At 41.1% G+C, this 24557-nt stretch overlaps 1 protein-coding gene across 1 annotated transcript in view; it reads left to right on the top strand.

Moving 5' to 3' along the window:
• TBC1D30 (TBC1 domain family member 30) overlaps positions 1 to 23014 on the top strand; it is an 86261-nt gene extending 63247 nt beyond the window's left edge. Inside the window, exons 9-14 of the mRNA XM_077807753.1 lie at positions 6657 to 6762; positions 17920 to 18032; positions 18226 to 18365; positions 20111 to 20317; positions 20530 to 20586; positions 22042 to 23014. Coding sequence (XP_077663879.1) covers positions 6657 to 6762; positions 17920 to 18032; positions 18226 to 18365; positions 20111 to 20317; positions 20530 to 20586; positions 22042 to 22823 — 1405 coding nt within the window. The 3' untranslated portion in view covers positions 22824 to 23014. The remainder of the gene's footprint in view (positions 1 to 6656; positions 6763 to 17919; positions 18033 to 18225; positions 18366 to 20110; positions 20318 to 20529; positions 20587 to 22041) is intronic.
• The last annotated feature ends 1543 nt before the right edge of the window (positions 23015 to 24557 follow it).

The following is a 24557-nucleotide window of genomic DNA, read 5'->3' as shown; positions in this document are numbered from 1 at the left end:
TGGGAAATGTGAGCAGGAGCAGGCCAAGTATCTACTAGTGTCAGCTGGAAAACTCTGTTGGATTCAGCAGCTGCATCCAGTCTTTTCCTCTGATACCCAGCACCGCCTACCTTCCTAGCAACAAACCTTTTCCTTTAATATAAAATTAAAATATTAAAAATATTGACAAAATGTATATGTAGCAGTATCCCAAGAGGTCTTCTAAATTTGCAAAATAAATTACCACTTAAAACTTCAGCACCACAGGCAAGTGCTTTTACATTATATTTGGTTTTGTATCTTGCATGTTTAATCTGAAAAATAATTACTTTTTTTTGTAACTGGCAAATGGTGAATAATTAGCTAAGACCTGTTCTTACTCGGGCTTTATTCATGAATTGAGCTGTTCGCATTTAGAATAAACTAGACATAGCGTTATTATTATTTTGTATTATGTTATCTACAGACAATGGGCCCAGTCCCACAGGACCTCTGTGCACGGACTTCCCACTTCACCTGGAATTCTAGAGGCCTCAGTCAGGATCAGAGCCCCATCTTGCTGGGTATTATACAAACATAGAACAAAAGAAGTTCTCTGATGTGAAGAGTTTACCAACAATCTAAATAAGACAAGACTTACAAAGTGGAAATAACAAACAATTGGAAAGAATGGCAGCAGGCAGTTGAGGGAAAGGTTAATAAGAACATGTTTTACACAGGCCAAATAAATAAGATAAACATCAGAAATCATACAGGGCATCTTTATACCCATTGTTAGCTGGCATCATGGTGGAAGTAGGTTGTGATGAGGGACTTGGAGAAAAGGGTAGGACTTATGGGCTAGTTTGGGCAGAGTGTTCCAAATGTAAGGGGCAGCATAAGGGAACAAAGCTCAACGGTACTTGAGGGAGAAGCAGTCAAATAGGCAAGAGATGCTGGCTAAATAGATGTAGAAAGGATTGGATACTAATAAGCAAGGAGGAGCTATGTTGTGAAAGGCCTTAAAGGTAAGGATCAGAAACTCCTACTTGATGTGCTGGAGGAGGAGCCAGTGAAAGACTCAAAGACAGCAGTGACATAGTCAGAATGATGGACCAAGAAAATGATATTAACAGCAACATTTTGAATGGACATAAGGAAAATGAAGTGGTGTCATGAAGGCCCAAAGAGGGGAGTATGCAATAGTTGAGACAAGAGATGATGAGGACTTGGATGAGTTCTCTTTGGGTAGACAAAGAGATGGAGGAACAAACAGCAAGATTTTGGCATGGCCTGGACATTAAGTTTCGGTTGCCAGCCAGGAAGAGATGTTAGAGTGGTAGGCTGCAATGCAGGACTGAAAGTCAGATAGTTGAAAGGCAGATTTGAGAGTCATCAGGAAAGATGTGGTAGTTGAAGCTGTTTGAGAAAATGAGGTCACCTAGAGAAGAGGCATGGAGGGAGAAGAGGAGTGGGCTGAGGACAGAATTCTGTGGGACTTCCACAGAAATAGATACCGAAGTGACCAGAAATGTAAGAGGAGAAGCAGGAAGGGCAGAGTCATAGAAGCCAAATGACCAGATTTCAAGAAGGAGGTTCTGAGCACCCATGTCAAAGGCAGCCAAGAGGTGAAAGAGGGTGAGGTTCTGAGATTTGGCTGAGGAGGGATTGTTAGTGATTTTTTTTTTCAGTAGCATGTAGAGAGAGAGGAAATTAGATTGTAAGGGGTCAAGGTTGGAGCTGGGGGGAGAGGAACTTGAGGCAACGATTGTAGATGGCACATTCACTGAATCTAGAGGTGAAGGGGGAGAAAAGAGATGGGCTGTTAGTTGGAGAGGGAGGTGCTTTTGCTTAGGATCAGGGAGACCATAACACACTTCTGTTCTGAGGGAAAGAAACCTAATGAAAGTGAGAGGTTAAGGAGAAAGGGGTGGTATGGAAAGTGGGCAAAAGGAATATCATGAGGCAGGAGGAGATGGGTTGCCTGGAGCAGGTGAAGGGTTAGAGGAGGAAAGGAGACAAGAAACCTCAGTGTCACTGATAAGGAAGTAGAATAAAACACATGCAGTTTTACTTGGAAGAAGAGAACACATTTTTTTCCCTTCACATGGGGTAGGTGTTATCTGGAAGGCAATTTTTAATAGATCACCACTCTCAGTAACGGTATATTGTAGTCAGAATTCTATTTTTGGTCTTATCTTTGACAGTTTTAGCCCACCTCTGCAATCTAGTTTCAAATGATCTTTCGCAAATGAATTTCTTTTGAGATAATGCACAGACTCATGTTGTTCTGCTTTTGTCTAAAATGAATTAATTTGTGAATGCGTAGGACTGCTGCCCTAAGCTCTGTCATGGATTGCAGACATTGGTGCTTCTCATCAGAAGTATAATTATATATTTAGCTCATAGTTGTAGTTATTATAGTGAGAATTGGTCAATCCTCACAACAACTCTGTTAGGTAGGCAGGGGATGTCTTATCCCCACTTTATAGATTGGGTAACTGAAGTAAGTGAAATGACTTTTCCCCAAGAGCTCAGGCAGGTTTCCAATCTTGTATTTAATCCCTTAGACTATAACTGTCTCTCTCCTTTCTCTTTGAGAATTTTTCACTCTCTAGTCGTAGTAGTAGTAACAACAAAAGAAATGTCTGGAAATAAAAGTGAAGTAATGTCAGCATTTTGCATTCAAGTCTTCAGGAGCTCATGGAGGTGCTGTTTTGGAGGAAATGGAGCACTGCTTTTCTGGCCTCTGATCTTGTACATATGTAGACCAACGTCAGATATAAACAGTCAGAATCAAGTATCTGGAAACCGAAGAAGCTGTAATATCACATGCATGTAATAAACATGTACTTATGAACACTGTATGAAAAACTTTCTATCTTTATTCTTTTGCACTGATCAGTCTTCATTTCAGCTAACATGTCCTGACATTTCAGTTAGAAGTAGCAGCTCCAATTCCTATGACAACTCCCAAATTTAGACACCCACAGTAGGTGACTCAGGTTTTCTTTCTGTACTCATTCTCCTTTGTAAGAGGCAGGCTATAGTGTTTTCAGTGGCTGCTGGAAGTCATAGATGATCTGGAAAGGTTAATTTGTTGTAATCCCAGGAATACCACTCTATAATTGATTACTTTCTCCCTGCTCAACAACGTAGAGAGAAAAATTGTGAAGGTCAAGGCAGTAAAGATTCTCCTTCATATCAGAAGCAGCTCTACATATAACTCCTATGTAAACAAATAAGAAGACACCTGGAGTTCTTTGCTGAGCCAGGAGGTCAAAAAAGTCTCATTGCTGTTAGAGATCAAAAGGAGTCATTCAAAGCGGGATCTATTGTCAGTGAACTGAATTCCTAGAAAGACTGGCTCAGTAGGAAGTCTGTCACTGACAAATTGGAGCTAGATCAGCAGATGTTCAGTGGCATGTTATCCAGATGGGCACTTTCTCAAGTTAGACCCCTTTGCCTCGAGCCACAACATGCAACTTCTGTTCTGCTTGAAAGTGTGGCTACGATGCCCCTCTCAGCCTCTTGTCAAAATCCTTGGTGAGTGTCAGGACCCCGGAGCTTACTCTCCCCCTAGATCTCCTCATTGTCCTTGGCAAATTCCCTTCCTCTCAAGGGGAGTGACTGAAGAGCTCCTCCCTGCAGCCTCTTTCTGCTCTCAGTGCCTGGCTTTATACTCCTATCCCAGCTCTTCCCCCCACTGGGCTTCATCTGCAATCCGTGCTTATCAAGCTCTGGTTTCCCTCCAGGTGCAGCATATAAAATGAATTGGCCCCTTCTGGCCCACGTTAACCCACTCCAGAGTTGTGTGGAGTGGACACCCCACCACACCTTTTCTGTCAAGAGTTCCTAGAAAGATACTCCTTACTCCATGCTGGCCCAGGAGACCTTGATTCTACTGACCAATGGAAGTCACTTTCTGCAGGGTTGGAAGACTTCCACTGATACCATTCTTCCAGTACCATCCCTGTGTCCCTCAATGTCAGTAGATTTAAATTGGTAGCATGGAGGCGTAGGCCAGGTCTACACTGCAGACCTGTATGGGTATAAATATGTTGCTTAGGGATGTCAGAAATCCACACCTCTGAGTGACATTATATTGACCTAGTCCCACCATGTAGACAGCGCTATGTTGGCGGGAGAGCTTCTACTGCCGACATAGCTCCCACCTCTTGGGGAGGTAGATTCACTGCGCAGCGGGGAGAAGCCATAGGCTTGGGAGCATCTTCACTAAAGCGCTACAGTGGCGCAGCTGCACCGGTGTAGCTATGCTGCTACAGAGCTGTTCATGAAGATGAGCCCTATAAGATCGAAATTTAGTGAGTGTGTTTATGTTCTTTAGAAATCCAGGAAACTCTATACTATAGCCAGCTTGTAAAGGGATTTGTAAAGTCCTCCTTGTTTGTTTGTTTGTTTAACTTTGTCATGGTTAAAGGTAATATAAAATAAAGTAGACTTGGTAGAAACAGTGGCTAAGATTTTCAAAAGTGACTAGTGATTTTGGTTTCAGAGTAACAGCCGTGTTAGTGTGTATTCGCAAAAAGAAAAGGAGTACTTGTGGCACCTTAGAGACTAACCAATTTATTTGAGCATAAGCTTTCGTGAGCTACAGCTCACTTCATCGGATGCATACTGTGGAAAGTGTAGAAGATCTTTTTATATACACACAAAGCATGACAAAATACCTCCTCCCACCCCACTCTCCTGCTAGCTTACCCGCAGGAGAGTGGGGTGGGAGGAGGTATTTTTTCATGCTTTGTGTGTATATAAAAAGATCTTCTACACTTTCCACAGTATGCATCCAATGAAGTGAGCTGTAACTCACGAAAACTTATGCTCAAATAAATTGGTTAGTCTCTAAGGTGCCACAAGTCCTCCTTTTCTTTTTAGTGATTTTGGGTGTCCAATTTGAGACACCTGACAAAGGGCCTGCGTTCCAGAAAGTGTTGTGCACCTGCCCTCAGAAAATCAGGCCCTTTCAAGGTGTCTCAAGATGGGCACCCAAAATCACTGGTCACTTATAAAAATATTCGCCTGTAACTATTTCTCTGATGTCATCTTGGTGACTTAAATCCACATATTCATTTTCTTTTCTCGTCATATCTCTATGTTAAGTGTATTTCGACCTTTCTTTCCACATAATTTCTTTCACACAGGAGGAATACGTCTCCCATTTATACAACAGGTATATAATGTTTGGGAGAGCTGCTGTCTCTGCAGGGGACTTACCCTGCTTAAAGTGATTTGCTCCTGATTGTATAAACTAAATAAGCGTGAAAATCTGCTCCCTGGCACCTTTAGCTTCTAATTCTGTAATTACAGCAACACTTGGGTCTAGTCACAGGCCTGACTCATCTTCTGCCATTAAAAAATAAAGCTTTCTATACAGTATGTGCTGCTGTGCTGACAAAATGCAGTTCTGTGCAACTTTTAAAATTAAAAATGTAATCCTTATAGCCTTCACAGCTGTAACGTTTTACAACTTTCTATTCAGGGCCATGAAAAACGCATCACGGACCATGAAATCTGGTCTTCCCTGGGAAATCTCATCTCTTGTGTGCTTTTAATCTATACTATACAGATTTCACAATGGAGACCAGAGTTTCTCAAATCGGGGCTCCTGACCCAAAAGGAAATTGCAGGGGTGGGATCATAAGATTATTTTAGGGGGTCGCAGTATTGCCACCCTCACTTCTGCGCTGCCTTAAGAGCTGCATGGCTGGAGAGTGGCAACTGTTGGCCAGGCGCCCAGCTCTGAAGAAAGCACCCCCCTAGCAGCAGGGCAGAAGTAAGGGTGGCAATACCATACCATGCCATCCTTACTTCTGCTTTGCTGCCTTCAGAGCAGGGCGGCCAGAGAGTGGAGGCAGCTGACTGAGGGCCCAGCTCTGCAGGCAGCAGCACAGAAGTAAGGGTGGCGATATCATACCATGCCGTCCTTACTTCTGCACTGCTGCAAGCGACGGCTCTGCTTTCAGAGATGGACTCCTAGCCAGCCACCGCTGCTTTCCAGCTGCCCAGCTCTGAAGGCCAGCAGCAGCACAGAAGTAAGGGTAGCAGTACTGCAACTTCCTCTACAATAACCTTGCAACCCCCTTCAACTCCTTTTTGGGTCAGGACCCCTAGAATTACAACACCATTAAATTTCAGATTTAAATAGCTGAAATTATGAAATTTATTATTTTTAAAATCCTATGACTGTGAAATTGATCAAAATGGACTGTGAATTTGGTAGGGCCCTAAGAGTGCGTAACACTAGTGACGGGCAGATTATGACACTGCAGATTTTTCTTTTCAACTCCATACTATCCAGCATTCAGACTGAATTTACAAAAATAATCTCCCTACCAAAAATACTCTCCTTCCCTACTCTGCTACTATACTATGGCAGCCATTCCTAGCATATCAAGGGTTTCACATGTTAATCCATATTTGAATTCCTGACATGCACTAACACAGAGTGAGAGTGGCCTACTCTGTCAGTACAGTGAACTGTGCGCGCTCATCCCCCTTATCATATAAGACTTCTTGTGATCTTCCAGTTTTTATAATGGTGGTTTTCTTTGCAAAAAACCGCAGTTTTTAAGTCAGTAATATAGGGGGCGTTCTGTATGATTACCCTACAGAGAATACAGTTCACTATGAAATGTATAATTAGTTTAGATCACAGAAAAATTTGTGTTGTGATACAGGCAGATTGAATGCTGTGAAACTGCAGATGAATTCTACAGTACCATGGGCAAACTAACCCAGGAGATGCTGGAAGACAATCTGATTGACAGCAATGAACTCATGCAGGTTAGTAAGCAGCGCTTAATGATGTAATTCTTGTTTGTGTATTTGTATATTGTAAACAGTCTTCAGCTTCCTGTGTCTAAAGGATGAGACTTTTGTTAAAATTTTGTTTCAAGAAGAAAAATTAAGATAACACCCTACTGTCAAACTAACCTATCAGTGGAGCAGATACATAAACATTATCAGCGGTCAAAGCTAAAATACCCCTCAATTATAAGTTAGATGTAGAAAACAGCTAGACCTCATTGGACAAGGAGGTGCCAGTCAATTGCTTACATTTGTGCGTTACACTCAATAGGATTATCTAAATTGTGAGCTATATAATGCTCTGTATTTTATTTCTAATTTTTCTCTCTTATATTCATTACAGTGTAATCTTTGCATTCAGTAGACTTTGTGGGTGGTTGACTAGCTCATCAACTAAAAAAAATCCCTTTGTTTAAAAAAAATAAAAATAAAACCCATTGAACTGTTAGTTGTGAATTATAAACAAAATGTAGATGATTGCTCTAACTACCTTCTTAAACCAAAGTCATTGAATAATAAACAGAAACCTAAGTGTGTTTTTAAAAAAAGGCCTTCAGTACTGCAGATGCAGTTTTACGCTTGCAGTTCAAGTACTAAATTGCAGACACTTTTTTTTTCTTACCCCTGAAGTTGCACCCAGTTAGAAGCGTAAGTAAATGTGTGCGCACGTAAACTTGGGAGCTAGGGGCTTGATCCTACACTCATTTAACTGAGTGGCAAAGCTCCCATTGACTTTAATGATAGTGGATCAGGGCCTCAGTGCCTAATGGGTGCAGTTGTGGGACTGAATAATTCAACTGTAGTATTGGAGGCTGTGTTGAGGCTTAACTAAAAACTTCTGGTTCTAAATATCTTAAATTAGATTGTCTCAAAATAAGAAGCCTATGGTAAGATTTTGTCACTCTCTAACCAGTGCATTCATTCTGAGAGTTCTTCTTGACTATACAGTAGAATCATATTCCAAACTCCAATTTACCGCTGAAGCAGAGAATCACTGTAACAATATGTAATCTTGGACAATTTGCCTTCCTTTTTTCCTTGTTGAAAGTGTTAGGGATGGAAGAGGTGAATAATTTGGCTTTAGTTTCCTTTTAAAAAAAAAAGGGATAATTTACTATCTGAATTGCCCACATACATTTCTAAACAGATTTTACAGTTCCTCTCAACGTAAGTCAAATACTGAAGAGGAAATGATGAATGCCAGTTCAAGCTGTTACCTTCTCTGTATTCATTATGTCTCAATTCCGGGCTTGATGAGCAATACAAAATTGAGATATGGCATGTGTCACAAAAATAATGGTGGTGGACCTGAAGTGGGTAAAGTGACTCTCAGTGACAGATTTTTCTTTTCCTTTCTGTTTGTGCATAATAGAAGACAAACCACAGGTAAGTGTAGGCTTATGGGAAAGAAAGGGATGAAAGAGTCTTTTAACTGTTGTAATTATTAATGGTACTCTCCCTTTATATTTAACTTACTTAATAATTTCTTCTGATCTCAGCGAAAGTCGTAAACAGTGTGAAGTGTATACTTGTTCTGTAGCAATGATAACCATTAGGAGAGGCTAATGTTGTAACATCTCCAGCAAGGCTCTGATACTTTTCCCTTCAAAAGTGTAAATAGTACGTTTAATTTTCCCATGACCTTTCTATTAAAGAAAGCATACCTGGTCTTATGTCTTAATGCACTTGAACTAATTTTCTCTAAACAGAAGAAGAAATGGAAAACAATCGTAAACCAGTGCACTGGCACCAGTATGGTGCATACCATTGGCATGGGTGCCAAATCATCAGCGTTGAGCCCTCCCAATGGCAGTGGTGAGGAGGAGCAGTGCTGGCTGCGTCACTGCCTGCTCAGGTTTGGCTCCGTGGCCCCTCCATAATGACAGGGGGACCATGGGACCAAAACTGAGTGAGTGGTCGTGTGACCTGGTACAGGGGGTTGCAGCGTCACTCAATTTTGGTCCCAGGGCCCCTCCATCAGGATGGGGTTGGGGTTTACAGTGCCAAAACTGGATGGCATTGTAACTTGCTCAGTGCTACTCAGGTTTGGACAGAGGGCTGCAGGGCCAAACCTGAGTGGGCAATGAAGTGGCCAGCACAGCCCTTCCTTGCCATTGCTATGGGGCCAGTTCCCTCAACAGGGGCTCCCCCGCTCCCTCTGGGGCCTGCCCAACTTAACTCCTCTTCCAGTAGCCAGTGTCCCCTCTGCTCTGCGCAGACTCTACAGCTTCACGAGAGGTGGTGTATGTCCACAAGGGGGAGCCTACCAGGAGAGAGGTGGTGGGAGTCCTGGGCCATTCTCTGTGAAAAATTTTTGCAGGCATTCCTGAACTAGTGTATTGAAAAGACCAAGTTTGTTAACTAGAATTGGTGTTGCAGATTGTTTTCAGCATCTTCAGAGGAGTCAGCCAGAAGTGTGTTTGGGAGTGATGCTCCTACGTACTTGAAAGGTGTTTTACCAAATTACAAATATAGCGAACACTTGTCTAACAAATGTTGAGGGTTCTGTTTGTTTTGTTTAATGGGGGGAGAAGGGAAAGGTTGGGCTATAGCATGGTAATCCGTTTGGTTTTCCCAATCATTTAAATAAGGACAGTTAGTCTCTGCACCTACTATTCAAGTGGCTCTCAACCTTTCCAGACTACTGTACCCCTTTCAGGAGTCTGATTTGTCTTGCATACCCCCAAGTTTCACCTCACTTAAAAACAACTTTCTTAAAAAATCAGACATAAAAATACAAAAGTGTCACAGCACACTATTACTGAAAAATTGCTGATTTTCTCATTTTTACCATATAATTTTAAAATAAATGAATGGGAATATAAATATTGTACTTACATTTCAGTATATAGTATATAGAGCACTATAAACAAGTAATTGTATGAAATTTTAGTTTGTACTGTTTCACTAGTGCTTTTTATGTAGCCTGTTGTAAAACTAGGCAAATATCTAGATGAGTTGATGTACCCCCTGGAAGACCTCTGCGTACCCTGGTTGAGAATCACTGCACTCTTCTGCCTGTTCTCATATGCACATATTCTGTGTACACCCAGCCACTCCTTTAAAAAAACATTTCCTCTTGCATGGAGAATATGCATACACAAAGGGCTCAGCACATAAGCAAGCTTTTGGAAATTTGACTCTTCAGTGGTGAGGGTTTTGTCTGGTGGTGGTGGAGGAGCTAGACTGGAGGAGCAAACAAGTCCCAAAGTAAACCCATTTTTCAGATTAAACAATTTAGGAAAGTGAGCATCAGCTCCACAAGTTTTAAATAATAGACAAAAATAGCATTTCTAGGACTAGAAGCTAAACAAATACAATATTATTGGTCTGTTAATAAACACCTTAGTTCTGAGGTTGAGCACAAGGCTGCATGCCAAGTATCTGCAACAATTTGTGTTAGCCTGCCAAGTTGTCTTAATGACTTTATAACAACGCTTGCTTCTTGAAAGTAGTGAAATTAATACAAAAGTCTGGGGTATTTTTTAAACATTTTATTCTGGAAGGAAATGGAGAGATAATAGAAAAAGGGGAAGGGGATTGGCGAGCGTGTATCATGGGGCATAAATTAAAGCTCTGGAAACTAGGAGCAAATGGAGGAGTTGAGCAGAACTGTTTCACATAAAGGGTAACAAGCATATGGAATATGTTGTCTGGAAAGGCTACTGATATAAAGAATAGAGATTAATTCCAGACAAATCTAGAGTTCTTTCTCCATGGGGTGGGGATTGAGGGATATAGTAAAAAGCAGGAAGGTATGATGGTGATCAAACAAAAATGGGTAGGTATGTTGGGCTGGAGATGGTTTCTCCCCTCACCCCCAAACCACAACATTTCTTAGACTATGTCTACGCTACTGTGGTAAGTCGACCTAAGTTACGCAACTCCAGCTATGTGAGTAACATAGCTGGAGTTAACGTAGCTTAGGTCGACTTACTGCAGTGTCTACACTGTGCTGAGTCAACAGGAGACACTCTCCCGTCGACTTACCTTACTCTTCTCGTTCCTGATGGAGTATCGGGGTTGACTGGAGAGCGCTCTGTCGTCAATTTATCAGATCTTCACTAGACCTGCTAAATTGACCCCTGGTGCATCGATCGCCAAAGCATCGATCCAGTGGTAATGTAGACATAGTCTTAGTCTGGTAGATTTGAGCAGTATCACTGTTTGGGGCCCAGAGAACATTTCTCTTTCACAGTTGCAGGAAGGTTCTGTAGTTTCATCTAAAGGGAAAGCTTGATTTCATGCTGTGGGATTTTGGGGGCATTCTTCTGACCTGAGATATGTGCACATACCTCAAGGTATACAAGTTTCTTAATGCCAAAACCTGGTCTACTGCACCACTTGTCCTCTTTTTCTAATCCAGCTATGAATGTTCCAACTCCTGCTTCTAATTGCTTGCATCACCGCATCTGGACAAACATATTTTTCCTCCTCTGTCAGGAAGGACTTGGCATTGAATCAATATTTGTGACATTCTTTATGCATTAAGCACAGAGTCATGAACAGATTATTTAGAAATCATTCAGAATTTACTTTTATCTTAATTGAGACCATTTTGCCTTCAGATCAAAATGTCACTGACTATAGCACAGGAAAAACATACTAACCAAGAGTTCCTCCCAGAGCTAACGAGAAATTTCAAAATACCTGGCTTTGAGAAGCCACTTATTTTCAAAATGGGTAAAAGTCATACTTTTAAAAATGCTCTGAAACAATGTTTCATTTACAGTGTTTTACTCTTAATACCAGTTTCTAAGGGAGTGCGGAAGTCCTGAATAATTGTACACATGAAAACAGGGAAACTTTATCCACTGCTGAATTAGGTAGTTACAAGCTGAGCAATATCATTTCAAAGGATGATGTACTGATGCTGAGACCGAATGCACCCCTGTATTCATACCCTACACACTATTGTAATAATCTTTGTGCAAAATATGCCTTTTGAGGTATCATTTGAAAACTAATAACTCACTGGTCAATAATATCATGGTGGAATGTATGTAGTAACATTACATGCAAAGTTATGAATTCTCCTGTTTGATGGGGAATTATTAGTTAAATTGGATAAGATGGGGATCAATAGGAAAATTGAAAGGTGGATAAGGAATTGGTTAAAGGGGAGACTACAACGGGTCCTACTGAAAGGTGAACTGTCAGGCTGGAGGGAGGTTACCAGTGGAGTTCCTCAAGGATCGGTTTTGGGACCAATCTTATTTAATCTTTTTATTACTGACCTTGGCACAAAAAGTGGGAGTGTGCTAATAAAGTTTGCGGATGATACAAAGCTGGGAGGTATTGCCAGTTTAGAGAAGGACAGGGATACCCTACAGGAAGATCTGGATGACCTTGTAAACTGGAGTAATAGTAATAGGATGAAATTTAATAGTGAGAAGTGTAAGGTCATGCATTTAGGGATTAATAACAAGAATTTTAGTTATAAGCTAGGGACGCATCAATTAGAAGTAAAGGAGGAGGAAAAGGACCTTGGAGTATTGGTTGATCATAGGATGACTATGAGCTGCCAATGTGATATGGCTGTGAAAAAAGCTAATGCGGTCTTGGAATGAATCAGGAGAGGTATTTCCAGTAGGGATAAGGAGGTTTTAGTACTGTTATACAAGGCACTGGTGAGACCTCACCTAGAATACTGTGTGCAGTTCTGGTCTCCCATGTTTAAGAAGGATGAATTCAAACTGGAACAGGTACAGAGAAGGGCTACTAGGATGATCCGAGGAATGGAAAACTTGTCTTATGAAAGGAGACTCAAGGAGCTTGGCTTGTTTAGCCTAACTAAAAGAAGGTTGAGGTGAGATATGATTGCTCTCTATAAATATATCAGAGGGATAAATACCAGAGAGGGAGAGGAATTATTTAAGCTCAGTACCAATGTGGACACAAGAACAAATGGATATAAACTGGCCACTAGGAAATTTAGACTAGAAATTAGACGTAGGTTTTTAACCATCAGAGGAGTGAAGTTTTGGAATAGCTTTCCAAGGGAAGCAGTGGGGGCAAAAGATCTGTCTGGCTTTAAGATTAAACTCGATAAGTTTATGGAGGAGATGGTATGATGGGATAACATGGTTTTGGTAATTAAATATTCATAAATAGGCCCAATGGCCTGTGATGGGCTATTAGATGGGGTGAGATCCGAGTTACCCAGGGAAGAATTTTCTGTAGTATCTGGCTGGTGAATCTTGCCCATATGCTCAGGGTTTAGCTGATCGCCATATTTGGGGTCGGGAAGGAATTTTCCTCCAGGGCAGATTGGAAGAGGCCCTGGAGGTTTTTCGCCTTCCTCTGTAGCATGGGACACGGGTCACTTGCTGGAGGATTCTCTGCTCCTTGAAGTCTTTAAACTACGATTTGAGGACTTCAATAGCACAGATATAGGTGTGAGGGGTTTTTTTGTAGGAGTGGTGGGTGAAATTCTGTGGCCTGCATTGTGCAGGAGGTCAGACTATATGATCATAATGGTCCCTTCTGACCTAAATATCTATGAATCTATGTTGGTAGCACATGTTCAAACCCAGGCAGCCCTGACTAGGCAGACATTGTTAACAGGTCTATCGTAAACAAAGGAATGTATGTTTACCTTGGTTTACATGTAAATAGGAAACAGGGTCCTCAGGACAGCAAGGGGATGTAAACCAGTTTCTCAAAGACAAAGGACAAGCTAACGCCTCTAGTCAGGTATCATCAAAGTTGATTGGCAATACCCTGGAATGTGATAAACACTTTCTAGTAGCTAAATTTAATAGGCTAGACTTGGTTCAAGGTAAAATCCTCACCACATATTCCCAGCAACACTGCTGACCAAATTATCAGATTAGGACCTCCCCCCCACCCCCGAAGTCAAAGGGCTGGTTCCTTTCTTGTCTTTGGTGAAAGAGAGTGTGAGGGGGAGGTAGAAAGAGAGACCCTGGGATGTTTTTGCCCTCTACTTTTATAGTCCAGTCACCCTTTGAAATGCATTTTCCTGAGGGTTATACCTAGATCAGCAGTTTTCAACCTGTGGTCTGCAGACCCCTGGGGGGGGGGGGTCTGTGGATTGTGCGTAAGAGATCTGTGAAAGGTTGTCATTGCCATAGAACAATAGTTTTCACTCTGAAGTCCACAGACTGTATCTAAGATTTACAAATGTGTCCGCATTCCCATTTTAATTTTTTTACGGGTCTGCAAATGAATGAAAATTGAAAACCACTGCCCTAGATAAAGTTCCTTCCTGCTGTGAGAATGGAAACATGGAGTCTCGTGGTGAAAGAGGTTCCATGTGGTTGCTTGCTAAAATGCAGATGTATTTGTTCCTGCCCCCCTTCGTTGCCAAAGAATGGCCACTTGACAGGTGATTGCCCATCAGCTTTGATGACACCTGACTAGAGGTGTCAGCTTGTCTTCTGTCTTTGAGACCGTGATACACCCACTCCCCAGACTTGTCTGGTAAACACATTGACTCATAATTTCAGCTTATGTTCATAACTCTTAACAGGCATTTTGTACATACATTTTGCCATGAGATTGTTGACCAGTGAGTTTAGTTTTCAAATGATATCCCACGAGGCATATTTTGTACAAAGATTGTTACAATAGTGTGTAGGGTGTGAATAGAAGGGTGCACTCAATCACAGCGTTTTATCTTTTTATTTCTCTTGTAAACATTTCTGAGTTCAATGTTTTATACTTGTACTCACTTAAAATCTATCTCTTTGTAGTTAAATAAACCTTTTATTTTTCAAGCTAGACTAATCCAATGTTGTATTTAAACCAAGCTGTTTGGTAACGCCATTCAAAGTAGCTGGCGGTTGGATATTGACCCCTTATAGGGGCAATGAACCCCTAATATCTGGACTGTCCAGGAGGGGACTGGAGAGTAGAGAACACATGTTTTCAGGGAAATTTGGAACTGGGACTGTGTTGGGGTCACCCTGCAGATAGTAACCAAGGCTGGTGGAAGCCAGAGTGTGGCTGGTGTGTTGCTGACGGGCTGCTGGGGTCATTGTTGCTGGGCCAGGACTGTAGCTATGCACAGACTCTCAGGGTGTGATCTGCATGCTCTTTAGCTCTTTGTGAGCAGCCCAGGAGGGGAGCTACAACAGCAGAGCATTGTGACATGCTCAAGGTTGTAGGGCACATGGTGACACAACCTCTCAGTGGTCTGGATTGCACCCCAGAATGTGTCAGATGCTACCACACAATGTGTCTGCCACAAATTCCATTTTTCAGAAAATGATTAAAAGTGAAAGAATTTTAAAGTTCAGTGCACTTGTCATTATGTTTTGTTTACTTGCATTTATCTCCACTTGGGCAACAAAATCAATAAAATCCATTTCACTTTTACTTATAGTCACCTTTATTTCCAATTTTAAGGGCTGCACTGTTTGGATATCAGACACTTAGGGGATTATTGGTTTTACTAAAAACAAGTGTTTACTGGATTTTTTTTTTAATTGCAGAAACATTTTTATTGCTCTGATAATGGACAGAATAATGCTAGCTTGCCAAATAACTGCCAAATAATTGCCAAATTTATTTCAAATTTTATATTGAAGTGCAGTACCATTCTCTCATATCTGCTATGCATGCCAAACTTACTTGCAGATCCAACATTACTATTAATAAGGCCTTGAGTAGAGGATGTTCAGCAACTTACAGGAATTTCTCAATATCCTGCAGGATCAGGCACTTAGGGCTTGTTCCAAAACCCTTTGAAGTCAATGGAAAAATTTCCACTGATTTTAGTGGGCTTTGGATCAGGTCCTTAGTTACCGTCAAAGATAACTTAATAGCTGCCAATTTGTCATCAGTCCACATTGCAACCATATTCTTTTATCACCCTTGAGAAGCAGTTACCTTTCAAAGTAAAATTCCTACTAGTGTGACTCTTGTCTGTTTTAAAAATCTATACTCTTTCAGCTCCTCTCTGGTCACTATGTAGTAGAACTCTACCAAGCTTCACTTAATGTTAATGTTGAGAAGTTTTATGCTATGCTACGCTATAAGGTCAGAGTTTGTCTGGACTCTGATAAAACTTGTGTTGCCAAAGACCTTCCTGTTTGGCTATGGTTTTCATGGCTGAGGAAGTGTTGGGATTTCCTTTTCTGAGACTCGTGGGGGCAGATCCTCTGCTGGTGTAAACTGTCATAACTCCATTTATGTCAATGGGCCTGAGACAGTTTACACCAGCTGAGGATAGGGTTGCCAATTTTGGCTGGACGTATTCATGGAGGTTTCATCACATGACATAATATTTACTTAAACATTAATCTTTAATACCCGGAGACTCTAGGACAATCCTGGAGGTTTGGCGACCTTAGCTGAGGACCTACCCCATGGTGTTTCTAATGGGATCAGCCCTTGTTTGTCACTTGAGCAGAGCAGTACAGGAAGAGCAGGGAAAACCTGATATGCACTTCAATCAGCAGTAGTTGTAATTGGAATCCATTCTTCTTAGAATATGCCCAACATGCCTCAGGTGGCACATGACCAGGATTCAGCCACCACTGATTAGATCATTAGCTTCCCCGGCCCGAGCCAGGTACTAATGGGGAGCACGACATGAATGCCGATCCATGCCCCCCTTTAGAATCCATTAATAATAAATAGGGGTAAAATCTTAGTCCCATTGAAGTCAATGGCAAAACTCGTACTGACTTGAATGGAGGCAGAATTTCACCCATAGGGATTGAGAAACTAATTATCTAGGCAGGTGGAGAAAACACAAATTAAAGAGGAGCACTGAAAACTAATTAACTATTCAGTGTCTTTCTCAGCCTCAATATAGATAATGAATTCTATGCTTTTACAAGCAAATTGCTGTTGTGGGTAACTTTCCATAAGTTTTGTTTTCCAATCTTTTACTATTATGCCATTGGTTAAAATGCATTATCAATGTTCCATTGTATTTATTCTCCACTGCCTCTGCAAACAACATCTGTAAGTCTGCTATAATTATTATTTGTATTACAAAAGCACCTAGAGCAGGGGTGGGCAAACTACGGCCCGTGGGCCAGATACGGCCCGCAAGTCATTTTAAGCTTGCCCGTGAACCACACCACATGGCTCGGCTCTGGCCGGGGCGCTGGGTTTGGGGCTGGACCACCCAGCTTGGCCCTGCTCCGGCCGAGATGCTGGGTTGGGGGCCGCAAAACGCAGCTCTCGGAAGGCGTGGCATGGCCCCACTCTGGCTCCTACATGCTCCAATGGGAGCTGCAGGGGTGGTGCCTGCGGATGTGGCACCATGCAGAACTCTCTGGCCGCGCCTCCATGTAGGAGCTGGAGAAGGGACATGCCACTGTTTCCGGGAGCCACTTGAGGTAAGCGCCGCTCGGAGCCTGCACCTCTCAGCCTCTCCCCATGCCCCGACCCCCTTCCCCAGCTGTGATCCTCCTCCCGCTCTCCAATATCCTCGATCCCAGCCCATCACCCTCCTGCACCCCAAACCTCTGATCCCCAACCCTACCCCAGAACCTGCACCACCTCCTGCACCCCAACCCCAATTTTGTGAGTATTCATGGCCCGCCATACAATTTGTATTGTCCAGTGTGGCCCTTGGGCCAAAAAATTTGCCCACCCCTGACCTAGAGGCTCTTGCTAAGTGTGTGACCTGCCATATGTTTTGTTTGCTTTTTGTTTTAATGACAATTTTTTTAGTAATTTCTAATGTAAATCAGTGTTTGAGGTTTTCGTAAGTTGCTAGCAGTGAGTGGATTAGAAGTGATGCTAAATAAATACAGTAGTTGAAAGGGTCTGACCTTGTATTAGGGCAAGTGAACAATCGTGTCAGAAACCACATTTTCATAAACTGTCTCTTTCAAAATATCCTATATACCCAGGAGGTATTTCTTTGAGACACGCAAACCATTGTACAGGCATATGCTTATACACTAGCTCTCATGTTACCAGTTATGTATGTTTCCTCTTTGGACTATGTATTTTTCTAGTGAGACATTCTTTGTTTTTCCTAGAGGAAGTGTCGATTACATCATAAAATCAGACCTTTCACGTTTCCTTTTCTTCATGTGAATGTGCAATGTTTAATCCTGCAAGCCTATGAAATCTGTACAGTGCTGCAGTTTTTAGTGGGGCCATTGTTAACAGCATAATTTTAAAAGGTGCTTTTTTTTTTTCTAGACTGTTTATTCCATGGCTCAGTTTCCTTTTCCACAACTGGCAGAATTAAGGGAGAAATATACATACAACATTACTCCATTCCCTGCAGCAGTAAAATCAACTTCAGTTTCAGGGTAAGTCTGAAATACATCCAGAAAAATCTTTTATTCCCTGTAGTCTAATAGAGCCACTATTAGTTTGTACAGCCAAGAGGCTAATAGTTGCTTTTTCCATTGCACATCTAAAATAGATGAAGGCATTTAGTAATGATCAGTTCACTGATGTATCTAAGATCTGCTTTCTTTTCCATTTCTTTTCATTTGGCAGAAGGCTCGGCAGAACCAGAGATAGTGATGAGGAGAATGACCTGGATGATGAAGATTCGGTTGCCAATGCAGTTGGCTGCCTTGGACCATTCAGTGGGCTCTTGGCACCAGAGCTACAGAAGTATCAAAAACAAATCAAAGGTAAATGCAACTTCAGTTCATTCTGAATTATCCAGTCATATTTGTGTGAGCTTGATTCACCTGCAGGTTAATTGAAATTATGAAAGTTGTAGTTTGAATTGTATGCAGAGACCATTATGGATCTTCTGTAACTTGCTGTACAATCTTTGGATACTCTGTCTACTAAATTGAATGCTTGTGTGTGTACAATACATGATGGTGTGGAATAAAGATTTTAGCCATGATTATTACCCAAAATATTCCAACAATCCTAAAACTAAGCTGAATAGGAGCTGTTAGGTGCTCAGCACTTTTGAGGATCCCAAAAATAATGAAATATGGCCTTAAGAGTCTAACTTTAAAAAAAAAACTGTTTTTTGTTACCACATGTTTATATAGCATCAGAATCCATGAGTGAGTTATGCAGGTCATACCCACCCCACTCTCATAAAACCTTTATACCATTCCACACCATCATTTATTCTGTAAATAACAAATTTTATAGAAAACTATTTTGATATGTTTCAGAGTGTTATACAGAAATTCATTGATCCTATTTTCATATCCCTCAATCTTTCACTCAATACCATGAGTCCTACTGTGCAAGCCTCAAAAGGGGAGCAAAATTCTAATACATTTTAGAAATGTAAAATTTTACCTAAAATAGCTTTCCTATATGTGATATAATGGCTTTAGAGTCTGATTTTTGTGATCCCCACTGCAGGATTCTCTCTGAACATTTTCTCTCAAAGATGTAACTTTCTCAGGTTTTACGTCATTTTCTTTCAATAGTTCTTTAGATGCACAGGAGTGGTTACAAGAAAAACCTTCTTGGTGTCCCTGATTGGCAGCCAATAACATTGTTAATTTTTATTATTGTTCAGGTAACGTCAATAATCTTCCTTGGATCTCCCAGGCCTTTGCCAACAAGTGGAATGGTTACAGTTATGCTGTCTGCCTCTTTACCAGAAACTATTTCTATTGGATTTAATTTCACCATTCCTTCTGCTTGTATTTGCCGAGATCTGTATGCTAGAATTCTCTGTTTGATGTTGTTTTGTTTTCTTTTCTTGGAGGACTGCAAGTCCCCAGCTGCTGCCTCAGACTGACACTTACTCAGAATGTTAAACCAGTCTTGCAAACTAGATGTAATCCAAACAAACATCCGATGAAATAAGTTATCCCTTTGACCCTGAATTGCCATTTTAGCAGTGCATCAGAGACAGCTGGGAAAATAACTTCCGCTGCTCCTGTTGCTCTGCCACTCTTTGATCATATAAACTCCCTCGCAGCCTGCCTCTTCCACTTCCCCCACACCTGCTGATTCTGCTGCTCCCTCCCTCCTTGCTGATCACTATCAGATAGTCAGTCTCATTTGACCAAATGACTAGTTTGACTGTAACAGAGTTACATATCAGTTCATGGAGTGGTGGCCTCAACTTCTAATCACTTTGTAACTGAGAATCTTTGTTTACTACTTGGTCATGTGAAATACCCACTTTAGTGACTGCGCTGTATATTTTTTATGCAAACAAGAAATTCAGTTTATATGTTTAAGGTATATTGCAAGGTTTAATAAATTATATTTAAGTTAAATATTTAGACATATTATAATACAGTTATAATAACTGTTTTTATTACATAGTGTAGTTAAAATAACAGGAGTTGGGCATGTAATTTACTCGTGCATTTCCTTGGTTAATGATTAGGAGAGCACAGAATATTCTGATGCATTCTTCCCCCTCACTTTTTCCTACTGTGTACAGATCAGAATGAAGAACAGAGTTTGGGCTCTAGTAACATTGCGGAACTAAGTCCAGGGGCAATAGACTCCTGTAGAAGTGAATACCATGCTGCTTTTAACAGTATGATGATGGAGCGTATGACCACTGACATTAATGCATTGAAAAGGCAGTATTCCCGAATAAAGAAGAAGCAGCAGCAGCAGGTTCACCAGGTGTATATCAGAGCAGGTAATATATCAGAACATGCTCTTCCCCTCTATTCTTTACAAGCCAACTTCACTATCTGAAAAGAGAGGCAAAAATGTTTTGTGTCTTTAAATTATTCATATGTAGAGAGAGGACAAAAGAGAATGAATGAACCTGCAATACATTAGTGATATTGCAGAAGCAATTTCATACAAATTGTATATAAGATGATGTCTTTGTTTTTCTTTTATCAGGGTCTGAAGATGATGACCCTGGGATCTTGTTAGGTCCCAGGGACCAGCTGAATAATGGTATCTAAAGATGTCTTTGCTATCTGGGTATATCACATTGGTTTCACTGATGAAAGTGTTAAAATCAAGCGGCATCCTTGGACTTGACAATACTTATACATTGTTAAAGAAATGACAGTAATATACTTCAAGAACCAAGGGGTAGATCCTCTGCTGGTGTAAATTGCCATAGCTCCATTTAAATCAGTTTATTGAAGTGAAGGGAACTGTGCCACCAAATAGTCAATTGTAGCTCCAAGGTTGACAATTCAAATCCAGTACCAGGATGGTAGTGAGTATGTGGGAAATGGGTTTGTTCCCAGTCCATTTACCCATGGAGAGAGATCCACATGATAAAAACTACTACCACAATTGGCACTGATTGGCAGCTTTGGGGGCAGCATCAGCAGACAGGCTGAGGATTTTAATAGGCATGGAGACTGAACTACCATCTCACTGCTAAAGATGGTCCCTCCAAGTCACAGTTGAAACACGTTGATGGGCCCTTGTGGGAAAGTTTGTTCCACTAGTGCTATACCTGTTCTGTACATGGAGGATTTTAGTCCCCAGAACAGTCAGTCCAGCAGGTTTCATGACTGTTAAATTCACATGAAAGGAAAAAAAGATATTTATTTTTAAAATACTGGCAATGCATCTTGTGCAAACAGAAGCTTTGGCCAGACTGAAACAATGCAATAGTAAGATCCTCATTTCCAATGATTGCCAAACCCTTTCTGATTTTGCTAATCGTGATTAATGGGCTAATATATAGTTTTAACACACTAATTCTGAGTCTGTCACTCTGGTAAAATCGGAAGTTCTGATGGAAATTAGAAGCTAGTTTGTCCTGGTTCCAGTTCAGCATGGACAGAAGTCTATTAAAAATAAATTGGTGCATTTTTCAGCCCTCTGCTCAAGGAGAGGCCTGTGTGACTGACCTAGTGTAGAGACTGAATTGCCTCTCGCTATTGAAGGAAGAATCTAAGAGAAATGGGGGACTCACTAAGGCCAAGGTTAATGTTAACCTTCGTATTGTAGCAGGTATATGTACCCTATAAGAGTAAAAAACCCTGTGCAGGGCTATGTTCAGCTCTAAACAAATACAAAGCAAAATCATATTGGCAATACTTTCCAAATTTTCACAGTGCCCCACCTCCTGTCATGCTCCCATCTGCAATTCCTAAAATGATAGAACCAGTTTCCAGATTTCTATTATTTTAGCAGTAGTTACTGATTTAGGAATTAACAGTAAAGAAAGGAGGTGGGATGAGGGAAAGCTTTTACCATACTTTTCCTCTCTGTTTTTGACTTGAAGATACACTATAGTGTTAGAGGAATTCAGTTTCCACTAGGGTCTGTCCTACAAATCATCACAAGAAACAGCAACAAGACTGTTTGATTGGTGAGTGATCACTGATGTAATGATTTGTTTTTGTTGTTTAAGACTATGTAATTTTTTTTAACCTTTTCTTTCAGACAAAGGGCCAGTTACCAGTCTTCTCCCCTCTCAGGTAAACCATTCTCCAGTGATAAACCACCTTCTTTTAGGAAAGAAGATGAGAGCGACTAATAGAGCTGCCAAGAATGCGGTCATTCATATCCCAAGTCACACAGGGGGCAAAATGTCACCCATTCCCCATGAAGATCTTAAAACAAAACTCAACTCTCCCTGGCGCACCCATATCCGAGTACATCGAAAGAACATAGCTAGAGCCAAATGCCAGCTGGGCTATGGGGATACCATAGGACTCATAGAAGAGCAGCGTGAAGTCTGCAAACCAAATAGCTGCAGTGCAAAGGAGGACCCTCCAAGCAATTCTGATTTGGGGGAAAGAGAGGGAAGTGGCTTGGATAACAGGACTATTCGGAAAGTTGATGGACAGTCAACTGAGCCACTTTACAAGGACACCAATGCAAATATGTCAGTTGTTCAGCTGAAATTAGAAGCACTAGAACTCACACAAAATAACAAACCTGATGCTGAGCCAATGACCGATCAGTCCTGCCCAACATACGTATCAGAATCACCTAGTTTATCCAGTGACAGTGGAACATTGGCTAAATCTCCCCAACCCATCAATCCTAAATTGCAAGTGTTTAGCCCTTTCCCCAGTGTCAAACCTCTTCGAAAGTCAACTGCAGCCCGCAATTTAGGTTTGTATGGCCCAACTGAAAGAACTCCAACGGTGCACTTTCCACAAATGAGTAGAAGTTTCAACAAGTCTGCCAATGGGAACAGCGGGTCTAAAAAACGATGATGTACCGTCAGCACTTTATATTTCTGGGGGGAAAATGTATTGATTGTTGTGTGTATATGTGTCCAAAAGAGTTTCTAAATAGTTTAATTCTTTAAATGAAATAATGGGGACAAAGTGGTTAACAGATGTATAAATATGTATCCTTGAAAATTGTGCTCTTGGAATGTATGGATAGATTAGGGAAGATGCACTGTGGCACACCATGTAGATTATAATGGTTCTGTGATAAAATAAACATTGATTTGCAATATGAAGTATGCTTCTACTTTTTAAATCTAATGTAGGAGAAACTGTAGGGCTGCCTCCTTCCCCCCTTCAAAGGGTGCTCCATGTCCCTGTCAGGGCCCTGAAGATAACTTTTCCATCTTATTCACTTTACCCATCTACAAAGCATTCTGTATGACTACCTGCCTTATGGTTAAGTGGAACTGCCTTTAGATCTCATCAGCATGGCTCCCTAACTAGCTAGCGGAACTGCAATTAAACAACAAAAGGTCAGGCAGATATAGAAATCAAAAGCATCTCTTGCAGTGCAGAAAATTACTACTAATATATGGGACCAGCTGGATGGTGACTCCAAAACTCTTCAGCAGCATTTAATGTTTCTGTTCCTGTGGCAGGTCTTGTTCCTGTGGCAGGTTACTTCTTTTCAATTTTCAGTTTGAAGTTGGTCAGCTAAGCTAAAATAAGAAGAAAAACTTACCCCTTCTCATGACATTGCAAATTGCTACTACAAAGAAAAAAATCTGTGACGAGTCATAGAGTAATAAGATTAAGGATCTATAGAGAGAGTTGTTCATTTATTGGTAAACTTCTTGGCTACATGTTTCAGAGTAACAGCAGTGTTAGTCTGTATTCACAAAAAGAAAAGGAGAACTTGTGGCACCTTAGAGACTAACCAATTTATTTGAGCATAAGCTTTCGTGAGCTACAGCTCACTTAATCGGATGCATACTGTGGAAACTGCAGAAGACATTATATACACAGAGACCATGAAACAATACCTCCTCCCACCCCACTCTCCTGCTGGTAATAGCTTATCTAAAGTGATCACTCTCCTTACAATGTGTATGATAATCAAGTTGGGCCATTTCCAGCACAAATCCAGGTTTTCTCACCCTCCGCCCCCCCCCCCCCAAACTCACTCTCCTGCTGGTAATAGCCCATCCAAAGTGACCATTCTCTTTACAATGTGTATGATAATCAAGGTGGGCCATTTCCAGCACAAATCCAGGTTTTCTCATCCCCCCCCTTTCCAAAAACCACACACACAAACTCACTCTAGTGGATTTAAAAAGTAAAATCTGTAGTTTCTTGCCATTTTAAGGTAAGTTAAATTTAACATTAACTGTTGACAGTGGGCAGAATTTTCAAAAGTGTTCCAGTGACTTAGGAACTTACGCCCCACTTGCAAAAGTGATTTAGAAACCTAAGTCTCATTGGAAGTCAACCCACCACCCATTTAAGCGAGTGGACCCACTCCAGTTGACTAAAATGGATTCAGAAACAGGTCTGTGTATAGGGTATGGAAGCTTAAGATTAATTATGAATTCCATTCTAATTTATTTTGCCAATTGCTCATAATTTTTTCTCCAATACCCAGAATGTTGTCTCTTTTCCGCAGTTGTGAAACTTTCAAAGCTTGTAAGTTCCTTAAGCCAAATAACTCTGGATTTCTTTCCATATATATTCAAACAGACAAACAGGGAAACTAAATGTAAAACACTAGGGATA

Source organism: Eretmochelys imbricata, chromosome 1 (assembly GCF_965152235.1).
Source record: "Eretmochelys imbricata isolate rEreImb1 chromosome 1, rEreImb1.hap1, whole genome shotgun sequence".
NCBI classification, from domain to species: Eukaryota; Metazoa; Chordata; order Testudines; family Cheloniidae; genus Eretmochelys; species Eretmochelys imbricata.
This window is presented reverse-complemented; position numbering and strand designations above follow the sequence as displayed.